The sequence below is a fragment of the Canis aureus genome, chromosome 32, assembly GCF_053574225.1.
Source record: "Canis aureus isolate CA01 chromosome 32, VMU_Caureus_v.1.0, whole genome shotgun sequence".
Lineage (NCBI taxonomy): Eukaryota > Metazoa > Chordata > Mammalia > Carnivora > Canidae > Canis > Canis aureus.
The window spans coordinates 12,208,246-12,231,972 of NC_135642.1; the positions used below are offsets into that span (position 1 = coordinate 12,208,246).

At 55.5% G+C, this 23,727-nt stretch overlaps 1 protein-coding gene across 7 annotated transcripts; it reads right to left on the minus strand.

The window, feature by feature from the left end:
• Positions 1–1,800: 1,800 nt before the first annotated feature.
• On the minus strand, positions 1,801–22,722 carry PLCB2 (phospholipase C beta 2). Of its 7 annotated transcripts, none has more exons than XM_077880606.1 (33): positions 22,330–22,719; positions 18,624–18,701; positions 17,964–18,032; positions 17,180–17,320; positions 16,966–17,045; positions 16,826–16,879; positions 16,644–16,719; positions 13,638–13,738; positions 13,320–13,486; positions 13,087–13,233; positions 12,753–12,910; positions 12,209–12,291; positions 11,884–11,968; positions 11,142–11,304; positions 10,907–11,019; positions 10,702–10,798; positions 9,575–9,659; positions 9,312–9,436; positions 8,640–8,794; positions 7,928–8,092; positions 7,216–7,315; positions 6,591–6,695; positions 6,326–6,420; positions 6,118–6,193; positions 5,810–5,851; positions 5,465–5,687; positions 5,213–5,387; positions 4,983–5,059; positions 4,793–4,888; positions 4,224–4,281; positions 3,221–3,307; positions 2,693–2,869; positions 1,801–2,156 (listed from the first exon to the last, which is right to left on the minus strand). In XM_077880606.1, exons 1-33 carry the CDS (start codon positions 22,411–22,413, stop codon positions 2,010–2,012), a joined length of 3,684 nt encoding a protein of 1,227 aa, XP_077736732.1. In that variant the 5' UTR covers positions 22,414–22,719; the 3' UTR covers positions 1,801–2,009. The 7 variants fall into 7 exon arrangements, 6 of the variants coding, with proteins under 6 accessions (XP_077736732.1, XP_077736731.1, XP_077736730.1 ...); XM_077880605.1 differs by having other exon boundaries at positions 5,810–5,854; XM_077880604.1 differs by having other exon boundaries at positions 5,810–5,875.
• Positions 22,723–23,727: the final 1,005 nt, after the last annotated feature.

Here is a 23,727-nt window from a genome sequence, read left to right on the forward strand (position 1 = left end):
GTATGTTCTGAACAGAAAAGAAATAGCAAAACTGAAAGAAAAAAAAAAAAAAGCTGAGCATGTGCTGCAGAGCAGGAGGCCCCTACAGCCGGAATTAGAAGCTGTCGCTTAGGGAGCTGAAGGCTGACAGGAGATGGAGCTGAGGCAGGGAGCAGGCAGGCGCCCGGCACTCCCCTCCCCTCCACCTGCTGAGCCTCTCCCCTTGCAGGCCCCAGGCTGGCAAAAAGGCTTTGTCCCAGGGGTGCTAGGCTCAGGTCTGCAGTCTGTCACTCTGTCTGCAGCTGGCCCCCTCCTGGACCCCCTTCTTTCCTCCTCCAGTGTCACCAGCCCCCTCAACCTGTCACGTTGCACCAGCTCAGCAGGGCTGGGCCTGGTGGCACATGGCTGGGAATTCCAGAGAGCTGAGGGGGGGGGGGTGCAGGGGGGTGTTGAGTCAGCAGGGGACTCTGGTATCTGAGTCAGGGACTGAGAAGCTGGGCAGAGACCCTTCTCTTGATGTTAAAAGGTGGAACTGAGGCACAATGAATGGATAGGGAAGCTTGGCCCAGCCCCACAGGTAAGACAGCAGGAATTCACCTACTGGGGCCCTCGGGGAGGGCATTAACTCCTCTGCACATCCCCTGCAGCTGGAGGGTAACTCATCTCCAGCATGTTCCCAGCGGGCAGAACACAGGGAGATGGGGAACTGGGCCTGACCTCCTGAGAAGCCCCCAACCTGCTGTGCAGAGGCCTCTCCAGGAGACAGGACCGCATGTCTAGCCCGCTTCTGGGCTTCCCCGCTCCACAAGGGGGGCCCAAAGACTGCCCGGCCCGGCTGAGAGGCTATGGGAGGGCAGTCTCTCCTTCCTTTCAGCAGTCATTGGGAAAAGCTGGGGACTGCCCAGTGGGCTCTCTTTGGCATATGCCCATGTACCTGGGCCACTGAATTCCTCTAGCTTGGATCCTCATCCCTGCATGGTTCATGCCCCTGGGTCAGCAGGGAGATGGGGCAGTTGAGTGCCCAGTAGGAGGGCTAAAGACAGGGCACTGCTCTGGCGTATGAATATCCCACCCTTGGCTGCATCCAGTGTGACTGCAAGCCGGGCACCTCAATGACAGGCCTTACTGCTGTGAATGAGCAGGACTCCTAGTCTCAACCTGCAACCAGGGAATGCTAGGATCCCAGAGGTCAGGCCCCCAGGGGGATGGAGGGCAGTGGTTCTGTTTATTTTCTGAAGGCACAGGTGCTCGGAACTAATGGCATTTGTTATAACTCTGAAAAGAAAACAACCTCTTCCCAGAATCAATCCCCGCCTGGCCTCTCCCAAGCCAGTGGCTCTTCCCATCTGGGATCTGGGGCTATGGCCATAGGTGCAGTGAACAGCTGTCCACAAACCCCTTTAGAGCAAGTGTTGGGTTCAACCATAACCACCTAAGAATCTGACCACTCTCAGTCTGCCTAAAGGGGCCCAGGTGGCCTGGAGGTTCACAGCTCCCAAGAGGGAGGGGGGCCCCTTGCACTAGGCTCTTCTGCTGCAGCCCTGAAGGTGGAGACAAGGAAGGGCCACTTATGGGTGGGGGGTGGAGAAGAGGGATGACCTCATTTTCCAGTGGTTGTGGCATCAGGGTAGGCAGAAGAGGAAGTGAATCCCCTTCATGCCCAGAAGCAGGGCCATCACTGGGCTTTGGAAGGGACCTCATCCTGGGCTTCAGCAGCCAGGTTTTTTTTTTTTTTTCTCCCCAGGCCATTTCATTTCAGGAGCATACTACCCCCTGCCCCCCATTTCTTAGCTGTAGAACAGAGGTCAGGCTTAGGCAGGAAACATTGGGACAAGGCTCTTCTTTAGTAGGTATAAGAAAGAGAAAAATAAATAAATCTCAAAGTCAGGAAAGAAAATGATGCTGACCTTGTAAAGCAGCCTGAGTGGGGATACATACTAGGAAGTAACACCGCCCCCCCCCCGCCCAGACCTAGGAGAGTGCCTCAAAGGCCTTCCTTAGCCCTCCTACTAGCCAGAAGCCCAGTCCTCTCAGTGGTCAGACAGCTGAGGCAGCTTTTCCAGGTCAGGCTCCCATCCCCCACAGGCAGGAGGCCAGGGAAGCAACCTCGTCCTGGGATCCTGGAAGCAGCCGTCCCCAGGAAGCTTGGACAGAGTGCCGGGTTCTGTATTAGGGAACTGACAAGGAGGCCAGCTCAGGACAGGTCTGAGACGGGACCTCACAGCAGGAAGGTTTGGTGTTTGATCCTGCTTGAACTAGGGGTGCTAGAATGGAGGTTCCAGGCAGCTAGACCTAGCCCTCCAGGTGAGGACAGAGTCCAGAGTGGGGCACCCCTAGTTGCACACTAGGGAAGGTAGAGTGAGGCCAGGACCCCATTTCCTGCCTCCAGTCCATATCCTTTTGCCCTCAACAAATATGTGACACTTATTCAGAGGCAGAGAAGAAGGATGAGGAGTAGGAAGTCAGATTGGAGAGGACCTCTAAACCTCAAATGGGCCCCTGCCCTGATGCTACCTGGTTCCTGCCTCCTCCTCTAGCCTGGCTGTTGAGGAGGGGGCTCCGGAGTCCAAGAGAGCCCCAGCTTCCCACATCCTTCGAATGCCAGGGCCTCTCCTCGGGGGGGTATGGAGCCACATCCCAGAGAAGAGTGAATGTCCTTACAGAATGTCCCAGAGAGATGAGGGCATCAGAGGCGGCTCTCCTGGGCACCTGCCTTTGCTGCGAGTGGGTCCTGCTCACACAGCTCCCGGAAGGCCTCACAGGGCCTCTCAGGCATGTCCTTGGCCTCAGAGGGGAAGCAGCCCCTAAGGCAGGCCCTCACGGACTCCTTCACCTCGGCCTCCAAGCCCTTCATCCTGGCCTCGTACTCTGCCAGAGCCTCCTGCTGGAACTGTGGGTACAGCAAGACCACCGCCTGGTTCAGGAGGGGCCAGCTGCCCACTCTCCCTCCCCTGGACAGTCAAACAAGGAGATGCCCCATGTGTTCAGAGCTCCCAGGAGACCGAGGTGGGAGGTGAGGGGTAGTGGAGGCCATCGGGGAGCCTCTCAGGGAACGGTGTGCCAACCAAGCAGAGGGATCTGTAGAGCTGCTTCCCCTTAAAGGGCCTCAGGACCCCCTGGGAACCGGGCCTGCAGCCCACCAGTGAGGGCTGAGTCCCCTTCCTGCCCCCACCCATCTCCCGACTGGAGGCTCCAAGGGTGGGCCAACTCTGCTGGCCGCCAGGGTGGTAGTCTCTGTCACCTGCTTTTCCATCTCCCGGATCTGTTCCAAGCAGGCTGCCTGCTTCTCCTCCAGCTTCTCCTGGTGCTTCTCCAGGCTCTCTGTCATCTGGGTAGGAGTGAAAGGCAGGGAATCAGGGCAGCACAGACGGGCAGCCTGGCTTGGAATGCAGCTACAATCCCAGGTAACCAGCTGTAAGACTTTGGGTGAATTTGTTAACCTTCAAACAGTTCTTTTAAATTTATTGTTAAGGGATGCCTGGGTGGCTTAGTGGTTGAGCATCTGTCTTTGGCCCAGGGTGTGATCCTGGAGTCCCGGGATCAAGTCCCACAACAGGCTCCCCACATGGAGCCTACTTCTCTCTCTATGTCTCTGCCTGCCTCTCTCTGTCTCTTGTGAATAAATAAATAAAATCTTAAAAAATACATAAATTTATTGTTAATAGTCCCAGGGAGGAACGCCTGGGTGGCTCAGTGGTTGAGCATCTACCTTCAGCTCAGGTCATGATCCCAGAGTCCTGGGATCGAGTCCCACATCGGGCTCCCTGCATGGAGCCTGCTTCTCGCTCTGCCTGTGTCTCTTCCTCTCTCTGTGCATCTCATGAATAAATAAAATCTTAAAAAAAATACTCCAAGGGTAACTTTAGGTCCATTCTCAGCAGGGCTCTCCTTCCTCTTCTGACACCTTGGAGCTTCAGGAAGCCCCCTCCCTCCCAGCCACCCACACCAATCCCATCCTTCCCTGTCCAGCTAGTCCCTATCACTTCCATCCAGTGCAGCTGGCCTGAGACAGATCCCTTTGGGCTGGTACTCTAACCTCCACACAAAGACCAGGACCCTGGGAAAGCTTGGGGGTTCCTCCTCCCCTTCATTGCCTCTTCCCATCCCTGGCTGCATGGACCACTCTTGACTGCACACCTCCTAAAGGCAATGTAAAGGCCTGGGGCCACCCCTTCCCTCCTATGTAGGGTGTGAGCAAGTGTGTTTGAGTGTGTGTGTGTATGAAGGATTCAGCTCTTACACACCTGCTTAATGACTTGCACCACCTCCTGGATGTGGGAGTTGTTAATCTCTCTCTTCAGCCTGTTGGGGTGATCAGAGTTTCAGAGAGGGCAGGAGGCCCCTATAAAGGGTTGGGTAAGACCAGGTCTCTTCAGGGTGTAGACAAAATGAGAACTCCACCATAGGGGTAGAATCAGCTAGCCGGGATAAATCATAAGGAACCAAGGAGGAGGTGAGGGGCTACTGGGAGCTCCAGGGGCTGTCTGAGGAGAGGGACTCCTCACTAAAACACACTGTCCTTCACGGCAGGCAGGGGGGAAGCTGGTGTCCCAAGGTTTCACCTCTCTGTGTGTATGACTTGTTTTCCCTGAAATTCTCCTCTCTGCTCAAAGGGTGATGGCTTCTGTGTTTTCCCAAAGGACACTCTGATCAGAGGCAACAGAAATGGGATTAACTTTCCAGAGCCAGGGGACAGGCACATCTCTGGAAAGTGAGTCAGGATCCACTTGCAGGGAGGTCCCTTCCCACCTGGAATGGTCCCTGCTCAGACCCACCCTTCAGTCTGAGTCCTGGGCCTCCCTCCAGGGCTCACCTTTCCTGAGCCATCTTGTCTGAGGTGACTTTGACCATGGCCTGAATCCGCTCCAGCCTCTTGGCTTCCAGCTTTTTCTTTATCTCTTTAGTGTCACTGCAGAGAGACAGGTATCAGGAAGATGTTCTGTGGGGCCGGAGCCCTCCTGGGAGGTGAGAGTCAGGCATGGGTGGGAGGCAATGGTCCGTACGTCTCCAAGGTCTCCTTGAGGGTCTTCAGCTCTGCAGCCTGCTTCTCTCTGGCCAGCTCCATCATCTTGGCGATTTGCTGTGGGGTGGGGGTGGGGGTGGGGGTGGGGGTGGGGGTGCAAGTGCAGGGACAGACTTAGCTGGAGAAGCCCTTTGCCCAGAGTTTGCCGGGGAGGGGGGAGGGCCGTTGGCTGGGTTGGGGTCCCCGGGGGTCCCCCCCCCCCCCCCGCACCTCAGCCACGTGCTGCTCCTTGCGCTTCAGGATGCACTCGTACTGCTCCTCGCCCTGCTGCAGCAACTCCAGCTCCAGCCGGTCCTTCAGCTCGCGCGCACGCGCGTCCGCGCCCTCGGGGCCCTCGCGGTCCTCCTGGGGCGCGGCCCCGGCGGCCTCGTCGCAGGGCGAAGTCCTGCGGAGGCCACGTGCGGGCAGGCGCTGAGCCCCCGGCCCCCCCCGCCCGCGCCGCGGAGGGCCCGCCGCCCGTACCTCTTCTTGCGGGAGCCCTTCCCGGGGCCGAGCCTGCGGCCCCCGCAGCCCCCCGCGCCCGGCGGCCCCAGCCCGGCCAGCTGCGCCGCGCCCCTCTGCAGCAGCTCCTCCCGGCGCCGCGCGCCGCGCCGCTCCAGGTCCCGCAGCTCCTTCTCGTGCCGCCGCTGCAGCTTCACGACGCCCTTCAGCTCCTGCAGCTCCTCCGGGCTGGCGGTCTGCGGCTCTGCGGAGGCCGGAGCCGGAGCCGGAGCCGGGGTGAGGTGCGCCGCCGCCAAGGAGCCCCCCAGGAGGCCCGGACCCTCCCCGGGCTCCTTCCCAAGATCCCTCGGACTCGCCAGGCCTTACCCGCAGCTTCTTTGGCGGCCTCCTCCCCGGCCCTGGCCCGGGCTGCTGCAAGAGCCACAGGGTGGGCTGACAGGTGCCCGGAGGTGGGTGTGGGGGGGGCGGTTGGGGTGCCGGGTTCTGGCCGGCTCCTCCCCGCCCCCTGGGGAGGTGGCACTACGGGCCCCCTGCAGCACACTTTCCCAGCGCTAAGGCTTCCTGCAAAGTCACTCCCATCCCAGGTGAAAGTCTGTTCTGGGGAGACGGTCCTGTGGGTACCACTGGAAAGGTCGAGGCCCTTCCAGTCCGTGGGAGGACCCTGTAGTGCATACCTGCAGATCCGTTGCTCACTGGGGCCAATGGCCCATTGACCTGGCCGGCAACTGGACTCCCAGGGGGGAAGGGTTTCTGTGTAGGGAGAGCGGATTAGGAACAAGGCTCCAAGGGCTCTGTCCCGGTCTGGTCTCTCAGCCTAGGTCCCTGCCCCCTCCCTCATCTTCCCTCTGAGAGGGCAGAGCTACTGGACCAGGTAACACAGACCTCAGGCAGAGCTCCCATGGCTTCCTTGAGCTTCATAGACTTCTTATCGTGGGCACTGAAGAACTTGATGGGATTGGCAAGAGCCACGGTGAGATCTGGGTGCATAGGGGCATCACAGGGCCTGGTATGTCCCGTGCCAGGAAGCCTCCCCCATCCTCATCTATTGCAGGATACGCTGTCCTGCCCCACTCTGGGGGCTGGCTTCCAGAGAGAGAGGGGGAATGGACCTGGGTTCCCAGGTCCCAGCATACTGTGGGCCACCTACCTGCCCAGGTGTCAGGTACATAGTCCTTCATCTCCAAGAAGACAAAAAGCGCAGGCATGGTAAGGGGCATGTTGCTCTCGCTGTGCAGGCACAGATGGTGGTAGCCTGTTGGGCATAACAGGTGGGCAGTAAGCCATGCCTGTCGCCACCCAGTACTGCACAAGAGCAGCCTGGTACTTAAGACCTTTGACTTTGGAATCTGAGAGGCCAGAGTCTGAGTCTGGTTCTGCACCTTCCTGGTTGTGTGACCTTGGGCAGTTTACTTTAAATCTCTGAGATTTTCCTTAGCTGTGAAATGAAGTGAATGGGGTCTACCTCATATGGTTATTGTTAGGATTAACTGAGAATGTGTTATAAGCCCATCACTCATTTTAAGTGCCCAGTTTATCAGTTACGTGGGAAATTGCCCCAGTAGTTCCAGAAAATTACAGACATTCTCTTAGGTGGGCAGAGGCCCTACCTCTGTCAGTTTCCTATTCTTGCCACACTCCATAGGCTAACATGAGAGGGTTAGGTAAGCTCTCAGGGCCACCTCCCTAAAGCTGCTCTACCCTCTGGACAGCCTCCTAACACTGACCTTCATCTCAGATCAGCTAGCAACAGCACAGAACGACTCCATCCTTACCAGAATTCAGGGCATTAATGGGGATGATGCGGTGTCCAAGAAATTTGTTGCCTTCCTCCATTACAGCCACCCTGAGAGAGGCCAGCTCAGGCATCAAGATCTAGGGAGAGTTCGGGACAGGACAAGCTGGGACGGGGAGAGGGTGACCAAGCTACCCACCTCCCTGGCTTCAGAAGTCTTAGCATCAGTGTGAAAACGTGGCAAGTGTTACCAGATTTGGTGAGGACAGAGGGCACACTCTAGGCCACACACATAGGCATCCTCTTAGCTCATGCCTTGGCTGGTCCACACGGGAGAGAAGGGTTGGCTATGCAGCCCAGGGCTCGGGGGTCCTGGTGCAGACAGCCCTTGACAGCCTTACCAATGAGTATCCAGTCAGGGCAAAAGACCTTCTGGACTGGGACTCTGTACCCTAAACTGGGTGTTCCATAGGACTCTGTACCCTGGACTGGGAGTTCACATTTCTACTTTTCGTCTTAAGATGAACACACATGCACGTTTGCATGTACACACATATACACGGATGCACACATAAAACTTGCTCTCCAAGTAAATTTCTACAAATGTGGATTTTGGACTCTTAAAAATCAGAAGGGTAGAGAGAGGAGGAGGATCAAGGAAGTCCCTTTCTTTAGTTCCTCTTTTCTGTGAGTAGAGGCCAAGAAGTAGGGACGGACCGGACCGTAGCCCCTGCCCTGCCCTAGCTTCCCACCTTCTCAAAGACAAAAGGCTCTTCCTTCCAGACAGGATTGATGGAGTTGGCACTGGGTGACAGCCTGGTGCGATAGCGCCTCTTGGGGTCCCCAGGAAGGCCAAAGAGTTCCACTTCCACATAGGTGCGCACACTGCGTTCAGACAGGAACTGCCCAGAGATCACCTGGGGGTGGGGACCCATGGGAGGCTGGCATCAGCTCTCCCACCCAAGCTCTTCCCTCCCACCTGGAGCCTCTAGCTCCTGTAGCTGAAGCATCCATTCTTGGGTACTATGGAGAGCCCCATCCAGCTGAGGCTGTGTGGCGCAGGGGTTACAGCTAAGCCCTTGGCCACTGGGTGCTTCCAGCATTCAGGGAAGAGGTGTGGGCCTCCCCACCTCACTCCCTAAGCAAAGAAGGAATAGAGCCCTCCCCTCTCCTCCCCTCCCCTCCCCTAGGGCCTGGGGCTCCTGCAGGCCCCTCACTGCCTATTCTTCTCCCCTCCCCCACCCCAGCCTCAGCCCTTCCCCTTGGTTTCCATGGGGACCAAGAGGCAGCCTCCAGTGCCGAGGAGGAGGCAGTTTCCAAGGCAACTTGCTACTGCACGAACTGACTTGGGCTGAAGTTTTCAGGATATCAGGGGAGGGGGTTGGGAGTGCGGGAGTAGAGCGCCTGTGTCTCTCTCCTCACGACCCCAGCCCTCGCAGCCACTTGTCCACCCCAGGGCCTTGCCGTAATGGACAGGGTGGTGGCTACCACCACGTCAATGCGATCCACCGAGAAGGGGTTGAACTGCTTGTCTGGGCGGCGCATGAACTCATGCTTGAGGAGGTAACCACTCTGCCCATTGAACTCGAACAGCGCCATGTTCTGCTGCATGGGCAGGTCTGGAGGGACAAGAGCACACAGTGAGGACGGTGCAGCCCCAGGTCTGCACCCGGCCTCTATTTCCCACACCCCTCAGCCTCTCCTGTCTTGTGAATGGGGAGCTCGGCTGGACTGTGAGGATGACGATCTCTCATGACCCAGCCTCCTTCCAGAGGGTGTCTCATCTCTCAGGAAGGCTCTGCAACCTGGAGTTAGTGGGAGCTAAGCCACAACTGGGCCAGGATCACAGAGGGGGTTGAGGCTGGGGTTCCCACAGGCCCATTCCGGCAAAGCAGCCAGAACCCAAGCCAGCACACTGGCGTCTTCACGTGCATACTGGTGCACGTGCAGTCGTATGGGCATGAGCTAATGCATTTATATCCCTAACCGCTCACATGCCCACACGGGCTCCCACAGCCTAGAGGAACATCAGGACACCGGTCTGCTCTAAAGACAACCCCCCACCCCAGGAATGAGGTGAAGGTGGGAGAGGCAGGGCGCAGGGGAAGGTTCTTAGGGGCCTAGGAGTACCCTCACCCATAGTCTGGAAGTTGAGGGCAACCATCTGGCAACCAGCATTCCAGAACATCTGGGGCATGTAGTTGGAGGAGTCCATGCGGGTGCCCTTAGGGTAAATGCGGCTCATCTGGCGCTTGTTGTAGCTGCTCCAGAGTTTAGGAGCTGGCCCAAGGCCACCCACACCAGGAGGACCCCATAGCTCCCTCTGTGAGCCCTGTCCCCAGGCCTTCCCCATCCCTCCACCCCATCCGGGACCCTGGCTATGGAGGCCTCAAGGATACTCCACAAACTTCACTGAGGCCTTGGAGAGCAGGTCATAAGCCTTGAGCTCTGTGAAGGACGAGATGACATAACTTCGGTTCTTCTCTGTGTGGGCGAGAAAAGGCAGAGGGTCCACGTCAGGCTGGCCGCCCTCCCTCTGGGGAGGCTCCCTCCAGAACGGCGATCCCTCCAACCTAGCACTTCCACTGAGGCTCAAGGGTGTAAGGGGCCAAGCTGGTGTGCAGATCTGTGTGAGTCATGGCATGCTGGGAGGTCAGGGTCTGTGCAGGAGACATGCCCAGGGATGGGCCATGTGCCACGGTCCTGGAGAGGGAGGGACACATGCCCTGGATGGCACAGAGGAAAGGAGCCCAGGGCGTTAGGAACACACTGTAATATGCAGAGAGTGAGCACATGAGCTATGGCTGAACATGAGGGGTGGGGGTAGGGCTGGGAGGTAGACACGGAGTCAGAGAGGCCATGGGTGGGCACAGGTGGGGCTGCGGACTGTGGGTGCAGGGATGAGGAGTCAGTGTTGTAGAGGTATACGCTGCACAAGCATGTGTAGGAAGCGGTATTCACATTGGGAGGGGCACGCACAGATGGGAAGAGCGCAGTGTGTGTGTGTCAGGAGGTGAAGGTCAGTAGCATGGCTGTGTACAGAAAGGGAAGGGTGCAAGGGGCAGATGTGCACTGACCAGTTTTCTCTGCCTGTTGCCCTTCCCAGGAGTTCTCATGCCCAGCGGGGCCGGGGCTCCTGGGCTTGGACCAACCCAAGACACCATTCAGCTCTGGGAGCCACAGAACCTGTAGGAGGCTACAGGAGCCCCAGGCCAACAGGGCTGAGATGGCCTGGCATAAGTGGCCGAGCTGTCACCGACACAGTCCAGAGCATTCTGGTTGGTGCCAAGTTCCTCAGTACAGCACCGGGAACCTGGGAGCCACTGCCACTTAAGCCCTTTGCCTGACTCCTGTGCCGGCTATTTATAGATAGGGCCCAGAGGCCAAGGAAGGGGGGACCCCCTCCTCCTTGCCCCCCCCCCCCCCATCAAGCTGCTCAGCTGTCAGGACATAGTTCTTAAGGGCCTTCTCCCGAATCGAGCACAACTGCCAGCTTACAACATTCCCCCACCCCGAGCTCACTCACGGGCAGAGAGCTCGAAGGAGATGAATTTGGTGGGTTGGATGTAATTCACGAGGCTGGACATCTCCTCGTAGGCTGTCACCTCCAGGCCCGCCGTGCCCTGGAGAGGAGAGGGGAGGGCAGTACAGAACCCAGGGAGGTGGCCCACACCCGCGCCTGGGGGCTCTGCAGTGGAGACAGCAGAAGGGGCTTGGGGCTGCCTACACACCTCATCCGACTGCATCTTCTTGATCTCTTCCTCATCCAGGTTTCCCGACTCCTCCTCCTCCTCTTCCTCCACCTCTTCCTCCTCCAGCTCTTCCCCTTCCTCACCAGGCCACACTGCCACACACATTCCATCAGTGCTGGGACTGGGGCCCCTACACATCCCCTCTGGGCCCAGCCCCTCTCTCCCCCTCTAGGTGCTCCCCGACTGTGACCCTTCCCCTCCCAGGCTGACTCACCTGTGCCCTCACCCACAGAGGCATTAGGTGGGCAGTTGCCCTCAGCGTCCCCACCGGATTCCTTGCTGGGGGCTGCTGGGCCAGAAAACTGGTTCTTTTTGTTCTTGATGAGGATCTTGCCTCGGAGATCCTCAGGGCTAGGCAGAGGGATGCCTGGTTTCAGCTGTGGGAGAGAGGAGAGGGTCAGGACCATGTCCACACCTTCAGGGTGAAGCCTCAGCTCCTTCACACTGAGCTAGGCTCCATCTGACCTGCACGCTTCTTCAGCCTCACCTCCCACGAGTCTTCCCATCATGTGCTGCGCTCCTGCCCGACCCAAGTTATCCAGTTTCTCAGACAACACTCATCTCCCTCACCTGCCTAGAATGCCCTTTCCCTACTCTCACCAAGATAAATACGGTTTCCCCTCAGATTTCAGCTTGTCACCCCTTCCTCCAGGAATCCTTCTCTGATCCCCAAGTACTCCCATAGAAGCCACTGATTGCAATGGCCCGGTTACTTGTCTGTCTCTCCACTAAAAGTAAGCAACCTTTTGGGGGGCTGGGACTGTGTCCTTGTCATTAATATACCCCCAAAGGCCAGCATAGTGTCTGACACATGGTAAATAATAGGATCCTGGCCCCACAGTCCTCCCAGGTAAATCCCAACATCCTCAGGGACATCTGCCTCCTTAACTTGGCTCCCACATGGCTCCAGGCCCCCAGCCTGCAGGCCCAGATGTGCCACATCAAAGTCCACTCACTGGGAACTTTTCCAAGGGCTCTGTGAGCAGCATATCCCCAAACATCATCCGGCAGTACTCAGCCATCTTGGCCTGTTGGCGGGGTCTGTAGGGAGCAGGAGTGGGGTAGGATCCAGCAGCTCCACCCCCCTCTTGTCCATCCTTTTGGGCCCCTGACCTGGGTCAGGGACATAGGCAGGAGGACCTGGGGTGCCCAGGAGCTTGTGTCGAGACCCAAGAGAGAGCCAGAGGGCATGACTACAATCAGGGAGGGCAGGGGGAGGGCAGCTGGAAGCAGGAGGTGGGGGCAGAGGGGAGAATGAGGCTGAACAGGTGTGATACGCACGAGTCCACATGGTTTTCAAATGACAGGATGACAGGATAGGGGGAGGTCTTAAAGGCACTTTCTGCAATGGCTTCAATGGCTTCCTGGAAAAGAAGGGGGTCCCAGGTGGAGAGATCCAACATTTCTCACCCTGCCCTCAGGGGTTCCCCTCTCTACTCCCCAATTTCATTTATTTATTTTTTTAATTTTTATTTATTTATGATAGTCACACAGAGAGAGAGAGGCAGAGACACAGGCAGAGGGAGAAGCAGGCTCCATGCAGGGAGCCCAACGTGGGATTCGATCCCGGGTCTCCAGGATCGCGCCCTGGGCCAAAGGCAGGCGCCAAACCGCTGCGCCACCCAGGGATCCCTACTCCCCAATTTCAATACACATAGAACTGGAGGGCCACTGTTACTGCTGTCTCCTCTGGTCCCCTCTAGTCCCCTCACTGGTCTGAGGCCTCCAACCATCCCTCCTTTCTGTTTCACCCGCTCCCCCAATCCCTGAGCCCAGGGCCCTGACATAGTGCCACTGCCACCAGCTTCCACACACCCAGTCTTACCTTGAAATAGATGTCTGTGGTCATGGTGAAGCCATGGGTGATGATGGGCTCCTCGTCAGGGGGCTTGCCCTTCCAGCAGTCCAGCTCCACACAGCGGCAGCCAGCCAGCAGCACCTGGCGGTACATCTCCGCCGAGGAGAGGCCAGAGAACTGGCCGGCTGAGCCAGAGAGGAGGGGAGAGGCAGGGGCACGCTCAAAGCCAGTCCCGCTCGCCCCAGCCCGCTCCAACAGTCTGTCCTTCCACAGCCCCTGGGCAAGCCATGTGAGGGATGGATTCAGGGAGGAGGAGCAGCCACCAGAAGAGGAGAGGTCCCATTGAGGTCACCCTGGTCACCTGTCAGGTAGGTGTTGTGTGAGGAGTTGATGAAGTAATGGTTGAGTGGCTGTGTCATGTCGTGGTGGAGTAGCAGCTTGTCCTGGGACAGGACGCTGTTCTCTGGGCCGCACAGAAACCACACCATGCCCTCAGGTGATAGCTGGCCTGGGGAGCAAGGGACAGCTGTCAGGACCGCAGCCCCCGCAGAGTGAGTCAGGCCCATGGAGAGGAGGGGCTCCCCTAGTCCTCACCCCTCTGCACGTTGATGCCACTGGGTTCATACTTGTCGATGAGGCCCCGCACCTGGTCAGGCCGCGCAGGTGGAAACAGCAAGGAGTTGAGACGGGGGTCCCTCTGTTTCTGGTTGATGAATTTGGTCAGATGCTCCTTGGTCATGTAGGGTTTGGCCTTGGCATGGCTGCAGGCCAGAGAGGGAACAGGTCTATAGCTCCTGGGCTGGGGACCACGGACAACTGCCTTCTCCAGAGAAGCCATCTAATCCCCAGCATGGCAAGTGGGATTTTAGCCACTAGCCCTTCCCCATGCCCAGCCCAGCCGAGGAAGCTCACTAAGAAGTGAAGATCTCGTCTATTTCTGGCCGAGGACAGAGGTTCATGAGGAAACTCTTGTAGACAGATTCTGGGAAGTCCTCAGGATTGATGGCATCATTCTGGGGGGACAGAATGATCATTCCTGCACTCACCTTCTCAGCGCTAAGAACCTCCAAAGAGGCCCAGCCCTGTGCAAGGGAGCCTGTCAGAGGGAGGGCTCAGGGCAGGCAGAGCAGCATCAAGTATACTCCCGAGCACCCACTTTTCAACATGCTGGTTGCTGAGCAGAGCACATGCTTAGCTGGTTTGCCTCACGCCTGAACCTGGACACTGGCTTAGTCTGTTGGCTGGAGCAGGATTGGAACTAGGAATGACCAGAGCAGGGAGGAGGAGAGGTTTGAAGCAAGCGGTGCTGCTGCCAGAGCAGTGGGCTTGCTTGCTTTCTTTTTCTTTCTTTCTTTCTTTCTTTCTTTCTTTCTTTCTTTCTTTCTTTCAGTGGCGGATAAATTTTCCAAAAGAGGCAACTTGAATAAAAACAATGCACCTAACAGCAGAGCCCCCAGATGAACAAGCTAAAACTGACAGAACCAAAGGGATAAATAGGCAATTCAACCCTAATAGCTACAGACCCTAAACAGCATAAGGAACAGCAACAAATAAGATAAACTGGACTTCATTCAAAAATTAAAAACTTTTATGTTTGAAGGGTACCATCAAGAAAGTGAAAAGATAATCCACAAAATAAAGGAAAATATTTGCAAATCAAATATCCAGGAAGGGGCAATTCAACAGTAAAGAGGCAGATAACCCAAAGGAAAGACAGGCAGGAGATTTGAATAGACATTTCTTCAAAGAAGATATGCAAATGACCGATAAACACATGAAAAGATGCTCAATCTCATTAGTCATTTGGGAAATAAATGCAAATCAAAACCACAATGAGATACCACTTCACTCCCATAGGATGAGTCCAGTTTTATTTTATTTTTTTAAAGTTTTTTTATTTATTTATGATAGTCACAGAGAGAGAGAGAGAGAGAGGCAGAGACACAGGCAGAGGGAGAAGCAGGCTCCATGCACGGGGAGCCCGACGTGGGATTCGATCCTGGGTCTCCAGGATCGCGCCCTGGGCCAAAGGCAGGCGCCAAACCGGCTGCACCACTCAGGGATCCCGAGTCCAGTTTTAAAAAGACAGACAATAACAAGTGTCAGTGAGGACACTGGAAACTTCGTACATTGCTGGGATGATTGTATAATGGTCAGTCACTTTGGAAAACAGTTTGGCAATTCCTCAAAAATTTTAAATACAGAGTTGCCACATGACCTAAATAGTCTACCTCTAGGTGTAGAGAATGAAAACATATGTACACAAGGCTTGTACACAAGGCTTGTAGTGGTATTATTCAAAATGCCAAAAAGTGGAAACAACCCAGATGTTATTAGCTGATGGACACAGAAGCAAAAGGTGGTATACCTGAACATTGGGATATTACTCAACAGTAAAAAGGCGCAAAGTGCTAATAAGTGCTACAAAATGGAAGAACCTTGAAACCCTTATGCTAAATGACTGAAGCCTGATGTCAAAGGTCACATATTATATGATGTCCAGATTAGGCAACTTTATAGAAATAGAAACTGCCAGTAGATTAGTGGTCTCCAGGGATTCTGTGCCTTTGTGTTCCATCCCAGAAAAACCCATTAAACGTCTTCCAGGATCATACTGAAGGTCAACATCAGTCTTTATCTGGAGCAGAGTCTGAACAAGAGAGCCAGATTGTACCTCCCTAAGACTGGGTCTTAGACCCATCTGCTCCAAGCAAAGATGGTTCAATGACTCCTCCTGGGACATAAGGAGAGCCAACAATGAGGATTTGGCCAGGGTGGGAGCTCAGGAGACAGGAGCCCATTCCTACCCTCTTTCCAGCCCCACACTTGCATTCCTGTGACTGATGGCATCAAGGAGTCACCAGCTCCGTTGAGCCGTGACTTGAGGGGGAGTAGTCTTCCCGGGGCCCATGTGAACAGGTGACCAATGAGGTCTGACTTTTATTTACTTATTACATTACCAATTCTTATCAGGAGACAAAACTCCATGAGGTGCAGGTGGTGCCCTATAGGAAAGCTCTGGCCAAGGGGACGCAAGGGTCTGAGATCCACTCCCCTAGCCTGGCACAAACACTGGGCTTGGGGCTGCATCTACCCAGAGGGCTCCTTTTCGTGATCTGTATAAAGCCCCTTGCGGATGACCCTACATACAACTTCTCATTAAAAATTACTTAATCAAAAGAATAAAATAAAATAAAAATTACTTAATCAGGGATGCCTCGGTGGCTCAGTGGTTGAGCGTCTGCCTTCACTCAGGTCATGATCCTGGAGACCCGGGATCAAGTCCCATATCGAGCTCCTTGCATGGAGCCTGCTTCTCCCTCTGCCTGTGTCTCTGCCTCTGTGTGTGTGTGTCTCTCACGAGTAAATAAATAAAATCTTTTAAAAAATTACTTAATCAGAGGGGGGAAAATCATGTTTTCATGTGTTGAGCTAAAGGCTATGTCCTGGCAGCTTCTACTCTTGGTCAGAGGCAACATCCCACACACGTTCTGCAGAACGAACCCCTTCCCCACATTTCAGATCCCTGGAGGTTGCCTCCATCCCTGCTGACCTTATCTTGCTCCTCTAGGCCAGAACATTCACTCTCAGCTTTCATTCCAAGACCACCACAATGAGCATGCACCCATCCTGGCTGCTTGCCCTAAACACAGTCCACCATCCACTGCCTCCCAGGGAGTAGAAGTAGGTGGTATAGACCAACCTGTTCTGGACTCAGGCACCTCATCCCCACCCCCCTGGATCTATCTCTGTGCCTAGTATCAGAAACCAGTGCTCAAGGGTTAACTGGCTTTTTAGGCTGTTGGCCGTGCTGTGCTATCATTCCTGCCCCCCGCCCCTAACTGGGCCTGGCCACGCTGGCCTTTTGTCCCAGCCAGCTCAGATGAGGGGGTGAGCCAAGCCAGGAGAACCACTCACCTTGCCTTTTGGGAGGTGGCAGGCACTGAGGGCAGCTTCTACCCGCTTGCGGTCAGCAGGAAACATCTGGAAAAAACTGAAGGAGCAGAGAAAGCCACCAGGCAGACAGAGGAGTCAGACCCAGAGAGGGAAGGCTTTGAGGAGCTGGATGGAAGTGCAGGAAGAGAGTTAACAAAACTCACTTTTTCACAGGAATCTTCCCTTCGGGGTTGAGCTGCATCTTGAGTTTCACCAGGCTGGTGAGGGCCGAAAGCAGCTTGTTAAGGCCCCGAGGCTGGCACACTGAGCCCCGCACCCTAAGACTGGGCAGGCAGGCACTTACATTTTGTCCAAGAAGGTGCTGCGGGAAGCATTGGCCGTCAGTGGGTGCTTGGCCAGAGCCAGCACGTCTTCAGCCCAGTTCTGCAGGACCCCGGAGCATGGCAGTCAGACCCCTGAGCACTCAGGTGCCCCCGCCCCCTGCAGCCCAGGCCTGTCCCGTTGGAAGCCCAGGCTACCCCAGGAGCCCAGCCGCAGGCCCTGCGCCCCAGGTGTACCTTGCCCACATTCTCCTTGTAGGAGACAAAGTTGTGGAAGGTGAGGTCCACCATGTCAGGGCCAGATACCACGGTGAGTGTCTTTAGCAGGAAGTTGTTGTCAGGAAAGTCCATGTTGAAGACCTCTCGGAGCTTCTGGCTCTGCAGCAAGCGGTGACATAGTATCAGAAGTGTGCCCCAATTCCTGCCCACTGTGGCTTGCCCTGTCCCTCCCCACTGCACTAGAACTGTGGCCACCTAGGGGGAATCCCATCCACATGGGAGTGGGGAGCCACAGGCCTCAGCATCTTCCCACCCCTGAGTCCAGGGGCTGAAGTGGGGATGGAGGGCCCACAGGAAGAGATTAACCCAGCATGCAGCCTGAGAGTTCTTTGTATTTTGTTTGCCATTTTTCATTTGAAAATGGATTCTTAGCTTCCAGTCTCATGGAATCCTGCTTCCCATCAATCCCTTCCTCTAGTTTTCCTACCAGCATTAGACAAATAGAAGCAAACGAGATGGGGTGGGGGATGTGCACAAGCAACACTCTCAGATTGTCTGGGGTGCTCTCCGGGCAGGACCTGGCCACATGATATCTCTGTTCATGGTTTCCTGGTACCAAGAGCTCTGACAAGCTCAGGAGCAGCCACATCCCTTCCTCAACTCAGGGAGAAGGCCCTATTGCCCAGCCTGGGAAAGCTTCCCCTCGCTCCAGAGATCAGGCTCCCCACCTCCACAGGGACTTCTGCCCTCCCCATGGAGCTTGTGCCTGTGCTGAGCCTGGGCTGCCACTGGGCCTACCTACCTTGGGTATCTTGGCAAACTTCCCAAAGCGGGTATCCCTGATGCTGGTGATATCTAGAAACTCCGTCTCCTGGAGGGTGCCCAGCAGGAGCAAAGAAGGGATGAGAAAAGTCAACCAAAAATGAAGAGGAGAGAAGAGGGAACTTCCAGCACCCCTTCACATCTTGGCCAACTGCCTTCTGTAGATGCCAGCACTACCTGGGGTAGCCTGGACCCCAACCTTCCCTTCCCCCCATCAGGTTCTCCCTATTCGTGGTGAACCTGTTCCCTTCCTCTGTCCATCCCTCCCCTGGCCACTCAGGAGCTGTGGCCTGTGGTCTTGCCCTCACTATCCTGGACTCTCCCCAAGTTCCCCTTCCCTTCCCTGTATCCAGGTGCTGAGACCCTTCTTGATCTCTCTGAGCCTTCACGTTTCCCAGTACCACAGGTAGAGAATCAGCTTCCAGTGGCAGTGCTTTTTCCTCTCTCTCCCCAAGGGATGCAAGCATCCTCCCTCCCAAGGCAAATAGCTGCCGCCCACAGGAAAGCCCCCAGAACCACCCCTCCAGGTCATTCCCTACTCCACAGGCATTTACACCTCCACCTCTGCACTATCAAAAGGCTGCTCTCATTCAGTGGATCAGCAGGAGCTCCAGGCTGTGGTAAGTAGGGGCTGCCTCACCTTACTCTGATATGTCCAATATAAGTAGTAGCCCTTGGGATCCACACGAAGGATAACCGGAGAAGCTATCGTGGTTTCCTATGGACAGAGGTGGTCAAAAGAAAAACAAACAAACAAACAAACAAAAAAGACAAATAAACGGAAAAAAAAAAAAAAGATAGAAGGGGTCAGCTCTCTGCGCTGAGACTTCAGACCAAACTTCCCTGGCCCAGGCTAGGCCAGGGGTTTCAGAGCTCACCATCTCCCTGGGAGGTGGCTGGCCAGGGAATCTGCAGGTGTATTCTTTGTTCTCCAGAGCTATGGGTTAGGCACAAGCCTTAAAACCTCCAAATCAGGGTTGGGGAGGAGTAGAGAATTAGAGACAGAATTTCTGAAAGAGAGGAGGCTTCTCCTCTGAAACCCCAAACAGAGGTTCTCCCTCTAGACCCCAAAGAGGGTCTTGGTCCCCACCTCTCCCTGTTTTCAAGGGCCACAGCTTAGCCAAAGGGGTAGAATGTCTCTTGGCAAGACAAGAGTGCCACCACCCCGGAAAACTGACCAGCAAGGTGAGAGCTAAGAGCCCAACTCCTGTGCATCCAGGCCTTATACAATGCACCTGCTATCTAGCTTCCCACGTGCCCCATCCTCCCCTCCACAAACCACTCCCCAGCCAACCCATCCAAGTGTCCCATAGGCACCAAGCTCATTCCCACCTCCGAGCCTAAGAATCCCACTCTCCCCTGCCTGAAATACCTTCAAAGAGCAAGTCTCTCCTCTTCTGAAAAGCTTTCCCTGAAACATGCTACAACAGTGTGTATGTGGTTTGCACAGCAAGGAGCCCATCCAGAAAACCCCCAAGGGCTTATAGACTCCAGAGAAACAAGCCTGTGCTGTAGCATAAGCTGGACCATAAGCTTATATGCTAGACCATGAGCTCAGTGCTCCATGTTTGCTGAAGAAATCAGTGAATGATCAACGAACTCGCTTCTAAATTCTTGTTCCACTCACAGAGCAGAGGCTATCTTTCATTCTGATGGTCTTCATATGCATATAAAACAAGATCATAAAATTGAAGTTTCCAACGAGGCATGGTAGTTGCTGCACACAAACCAGACCAAGTGCAGAATTTACAAAGGAAATGGTCAAAAGAAAGGTTCTCAGGCCAGGGATAGTTAGAGTATGGGACAAAAAACACTTTGTGAGGAGGCTAATTTTAGAGAAAGCAGTGTTGGAGCTCCACTCCCTTTCTTCCTCAAGGAAGGGTTGGCAGTGCCTGACCCCTCACTTTTTTTTTAAAGATTTATTTATTTCTTTATTTATGAGAGAGCTTGAGTATGTGCATGTGAGTGCAAGCAGGGGGAGGAGCAGAGGGAGGAGAGAAGCAGACTCCCCACTGAATGTGGAGTCCTACATGGGGCTCCATCTCAAGATCCTGAGATGATGACCTGAGCCAAAATCAACAGTCAGATGCCCACCCATCTGAGCCACCCAGGGGCCCCCTGGCCCCTCACTTTAAGCCTAGTGAGGGATTTCAACTGTACTTAGAAAGCTTTGGTCACCCCTGCAGTTGTGGGGCAAAGTAGACTGGGGTCTGACTCTTGCCCAGGAAACTGGGTGTCAGAGGTACTGAGACCCTGGTTGTGCTAGATGAGGCCAAATCCCAGGTTCCCTTCAGGCAGTGAACACAAGAGTATGTGCTGGGGTCCAGAGTGGGCCTATGAGAAAGAAAGAGTCCAAAGCCACAGGAAATTGAAGGTCATAAATGGATTTCAAGGGGCTGAAGAAATAATTTTGAGTGACCTTCTGAAACAGAGATGGAAGAAGGATCCTTATGTAAGGGATCACTAGCTCAGTGGGGGAGTCTCTCCCCACTTTAAGGAGAATCATCAAAAATGTCCACCAGAGAAAGAATAAGCCTAACCTTCTACCAACCTCTGAAAGCATGAGGCAGTTGGTGATAGCAACTGTTCAGTTCGGAACTTGGTACCCCCCCCCACCTCCCTCCCCGCACCCCATGGTGGGGAGGCCTTGGAGGAAGATCAGGGAACCCTGCTGCAGGCCTTTGCAGAGCACCTATAGCCTGCCTAAAACCATTCCTAAAAGGAGGAGGGCAGAAGGTGCCATAAGATTTGAGCTTTGAATTATAACTGGCTTCTGAAATAAGACTGGGTTTCATGAGGTAAGATGACCATAGCATGATTGTCTATGACCCAAGAGCAAATGGAATGTCTTGTGACTGGCTGAGTTTCCTTCCATGGGCAGAAGAGCTTCTCCCACCAAATATGTTGTAAAGGGACCATGGGAGGCAAAATTAAGCTGGGAGTTGGTGACATCTTTTGCATTGTGCTTATTCAACATGACATGACATACCCACATCATCTGCCAACTGGGCAAAGCGATTCTGAGCAGAGCCCTGTCTCAAGGGTACATGTGCCCCATGACAAGGCTTAGGAGCTTCCTGCTCCTGGAGGTCAGGATTCTCAGGACATGCCGTGCCCTGTCTCAGGGTGGGGAGTGGGGCAACCAACTACACAGGTACTGGCCTGCACAGAAAGCCATACAGCATGCCCCCACCCCTAATGACCCTCCATCCAATCAGGTTACACACACTTCCCAGAGGAACTGAGAGAGGCCACTTCATTTTTCATTCTGAGCCACTTCCCTCCTTCCACACTCTCCTGGGACATGTCACCACCATGCCACATCGCCCACACCACTCCTAGGGAAGCAGAAAGCGTCTAACCAGGGGCCTCCTACCCATAGTCATGGCAACCACATTACTCAGCCTCGTGCAGCCCAGAATGGCCAAGAGCCCCAGGGTGCCTTAACTCACAGACCCAGAATTCCCTCATACCACCTGGAAGGAGGATGGGCAGCCCTAAAGACCTCCTCTCCCCCAGAGACTTCCAATTCCCTTGCTGGGACCAGCCCACTGTGATTCCGTTAATGCAGCCTCACAAAAGGCCTTAGATGGCTCATTTCCCTGCCCAAGAGAATCCCTGACTTATCACAAAACAACATTTTCAGGAGTGAGGAGGACCAGAGTCTGGGAAGCAGGCCCCAGTCTGAGAAGGAACAGACAGTAGAGACAGAGAGGTACAGAGCAAAACAGCAGCTTCCCCGTTTCCTTGCAGACAGACGGGTGGCTGGGAGCTCAGCTGAAAGAAGCTAGCAGAAGCAGAAGTCAATCAGTTCCTTCCTAGGCCCGGGAGCAGAGGCCTCCAGCTCTCACTTAGGGTTCCCCCACCTTTTCTGGCCACCCCACAGCAGCTCAGGGGAGAGTGGGACCTCCCTGGGCTAGGGCAGAGCCCTATGGGGAAGAGCAAGAGTGGGGGCATCTGTGCTAGGAGTTAGGGACCTTCTGGCACTGTCACAACTCCAGGGCACTTTCCTCCCACTAATGCTGAGATCAGGATCCCCCTACCCTTGTCTTGGTGGTTTGGGGGACCACAGACCCAAACCCAAAGAAATTCCCTTCTGTGACCACGCAGGCAGCTCATCCTCTTGTCCCATCCAGACGCAGAGCCCGAGCCCCAGCAGTCCAGGGACGTGCAGTCAGGGGCACACACCCCCCCCCCAGGTTTGTTTATCCAGGCTGTTGTATCAGCTGCCTGGCCAAGCCTCACAGGCGCCTGGTCCCAGCAGACATAAACCAACCCAGCACCCCCTAACAGCAGGGCCCCCACCACCCCAGCGCCCCAGCAGCCCACACCCCTGCCCCACTCACATCGTCCCATTTGATGAAGCGCTCCCCTTGGCTCAGATAAGCCTCCACCTTGGGGGGCAGCAGGACAGGGCTGAGCAGAGACATGGTGCTACGCGGCCCTCTCTGGAGAGGCTGGACAGGCGGAGGAAGGAAGGAGGGCGGCTGGAGGAGAGCCAAGCGGGCTCACATGGCACCCGCCGAGGGCCCGGAAGTCTGGACACTCTTCTAGCCCACGGCTGCCAGTGGCCAGCGGAGCCCAGGGCTTTGGCCAGAGGCCCATCTGCCTTTTAAATCAGGCTCCTCCCACCTGCCTTCAGTGGGGGGCTGTGGTCACTGCCTGTGTCGGGGAGGTTAGGCTCCCTCCGCAAAGCCCCCGCCCTCACCCCTTGTGCCTCAGCACTTCCTGCTCAGGGCTTCCTTTTCTGTGCTCTTCAGGACTGAGGGGCGGGTCCTGAGGCCTGAGGCCTGGTCACCTTGGAGCTGGGGTAGGCAGGCAGGGTGGGAGTTCAGCCCCAGGGGTGATCTCTGGTCAGATGAAGCTGAAGGGCTGGAGAAAGAACAATATGGGGGCCACATGGGGATGCTGTCGCCCAGGCTGGGCCTGAGGGGAGGGTGCAAGGAGCTCCCCAGGGGAAGGGACTGCCCCAGAGGTGGACTCTAAAGAATAGGAGTCTCTTCCAGAGGCTGAGGAGGCTGGGACCACTCTGGACAGGGGAGTTGAAGGTGAGGAGGGCCCAGCTGGGGCGTTTTGAATAAGCAAAGTTTGCTGAACACCCAGCTCTTCTTTCTCAATGCTTCCTCCCATGGAAATGAGGTACAGTGAGGCAATCACGCCTCTCACCTGCTGCCATGCATGATTCCTCTCGGCCCTGTGGGCCTGGCGGAGGCCTGGAACCGCCACAGACCAGACATTACTCCACACACAGTAACCCTTGGCCACCAGCCTCCCCTGCACTCCTTTGCCAAGCTGTCTCCTCTGCTCTATGCCCAGGGCCCTGGGTGAGAACACAGGGAGCAGGAGGCCACTTAGAGAAGCCTCAACTCTGGCTGCCTTCTCAGGGCGCATGAACCCAACACTGACCAGGCTCAGGGAGCTCAGTCCCTGCCTTAATCAGCCAGCCACTTCCTCTTGCCTAACCTGCTCCTCTTTATCACCCTTTTTACCTTAGCTGGGGGAGCAGAGAGCTCAGCCTAGGACTTCCTTCCCCTCTTGGGGCCTGCCTTTCTGCCCTAGGGCCCAACTACGTGACCCTCACCCATGCCCTATAACTGCCTCTGCTGGCCAGTCTGGGCCAGAGCAGGAGAACAGGGGCCCCTGAAGGCTAGAGCTAGGGGGATTTCCTAGGACAAAAATACCCCGCAGATAAGCAATTCCAAGACCAGTAGGGTGGATCCTGTAACGAGACCTGACAGCCTGTG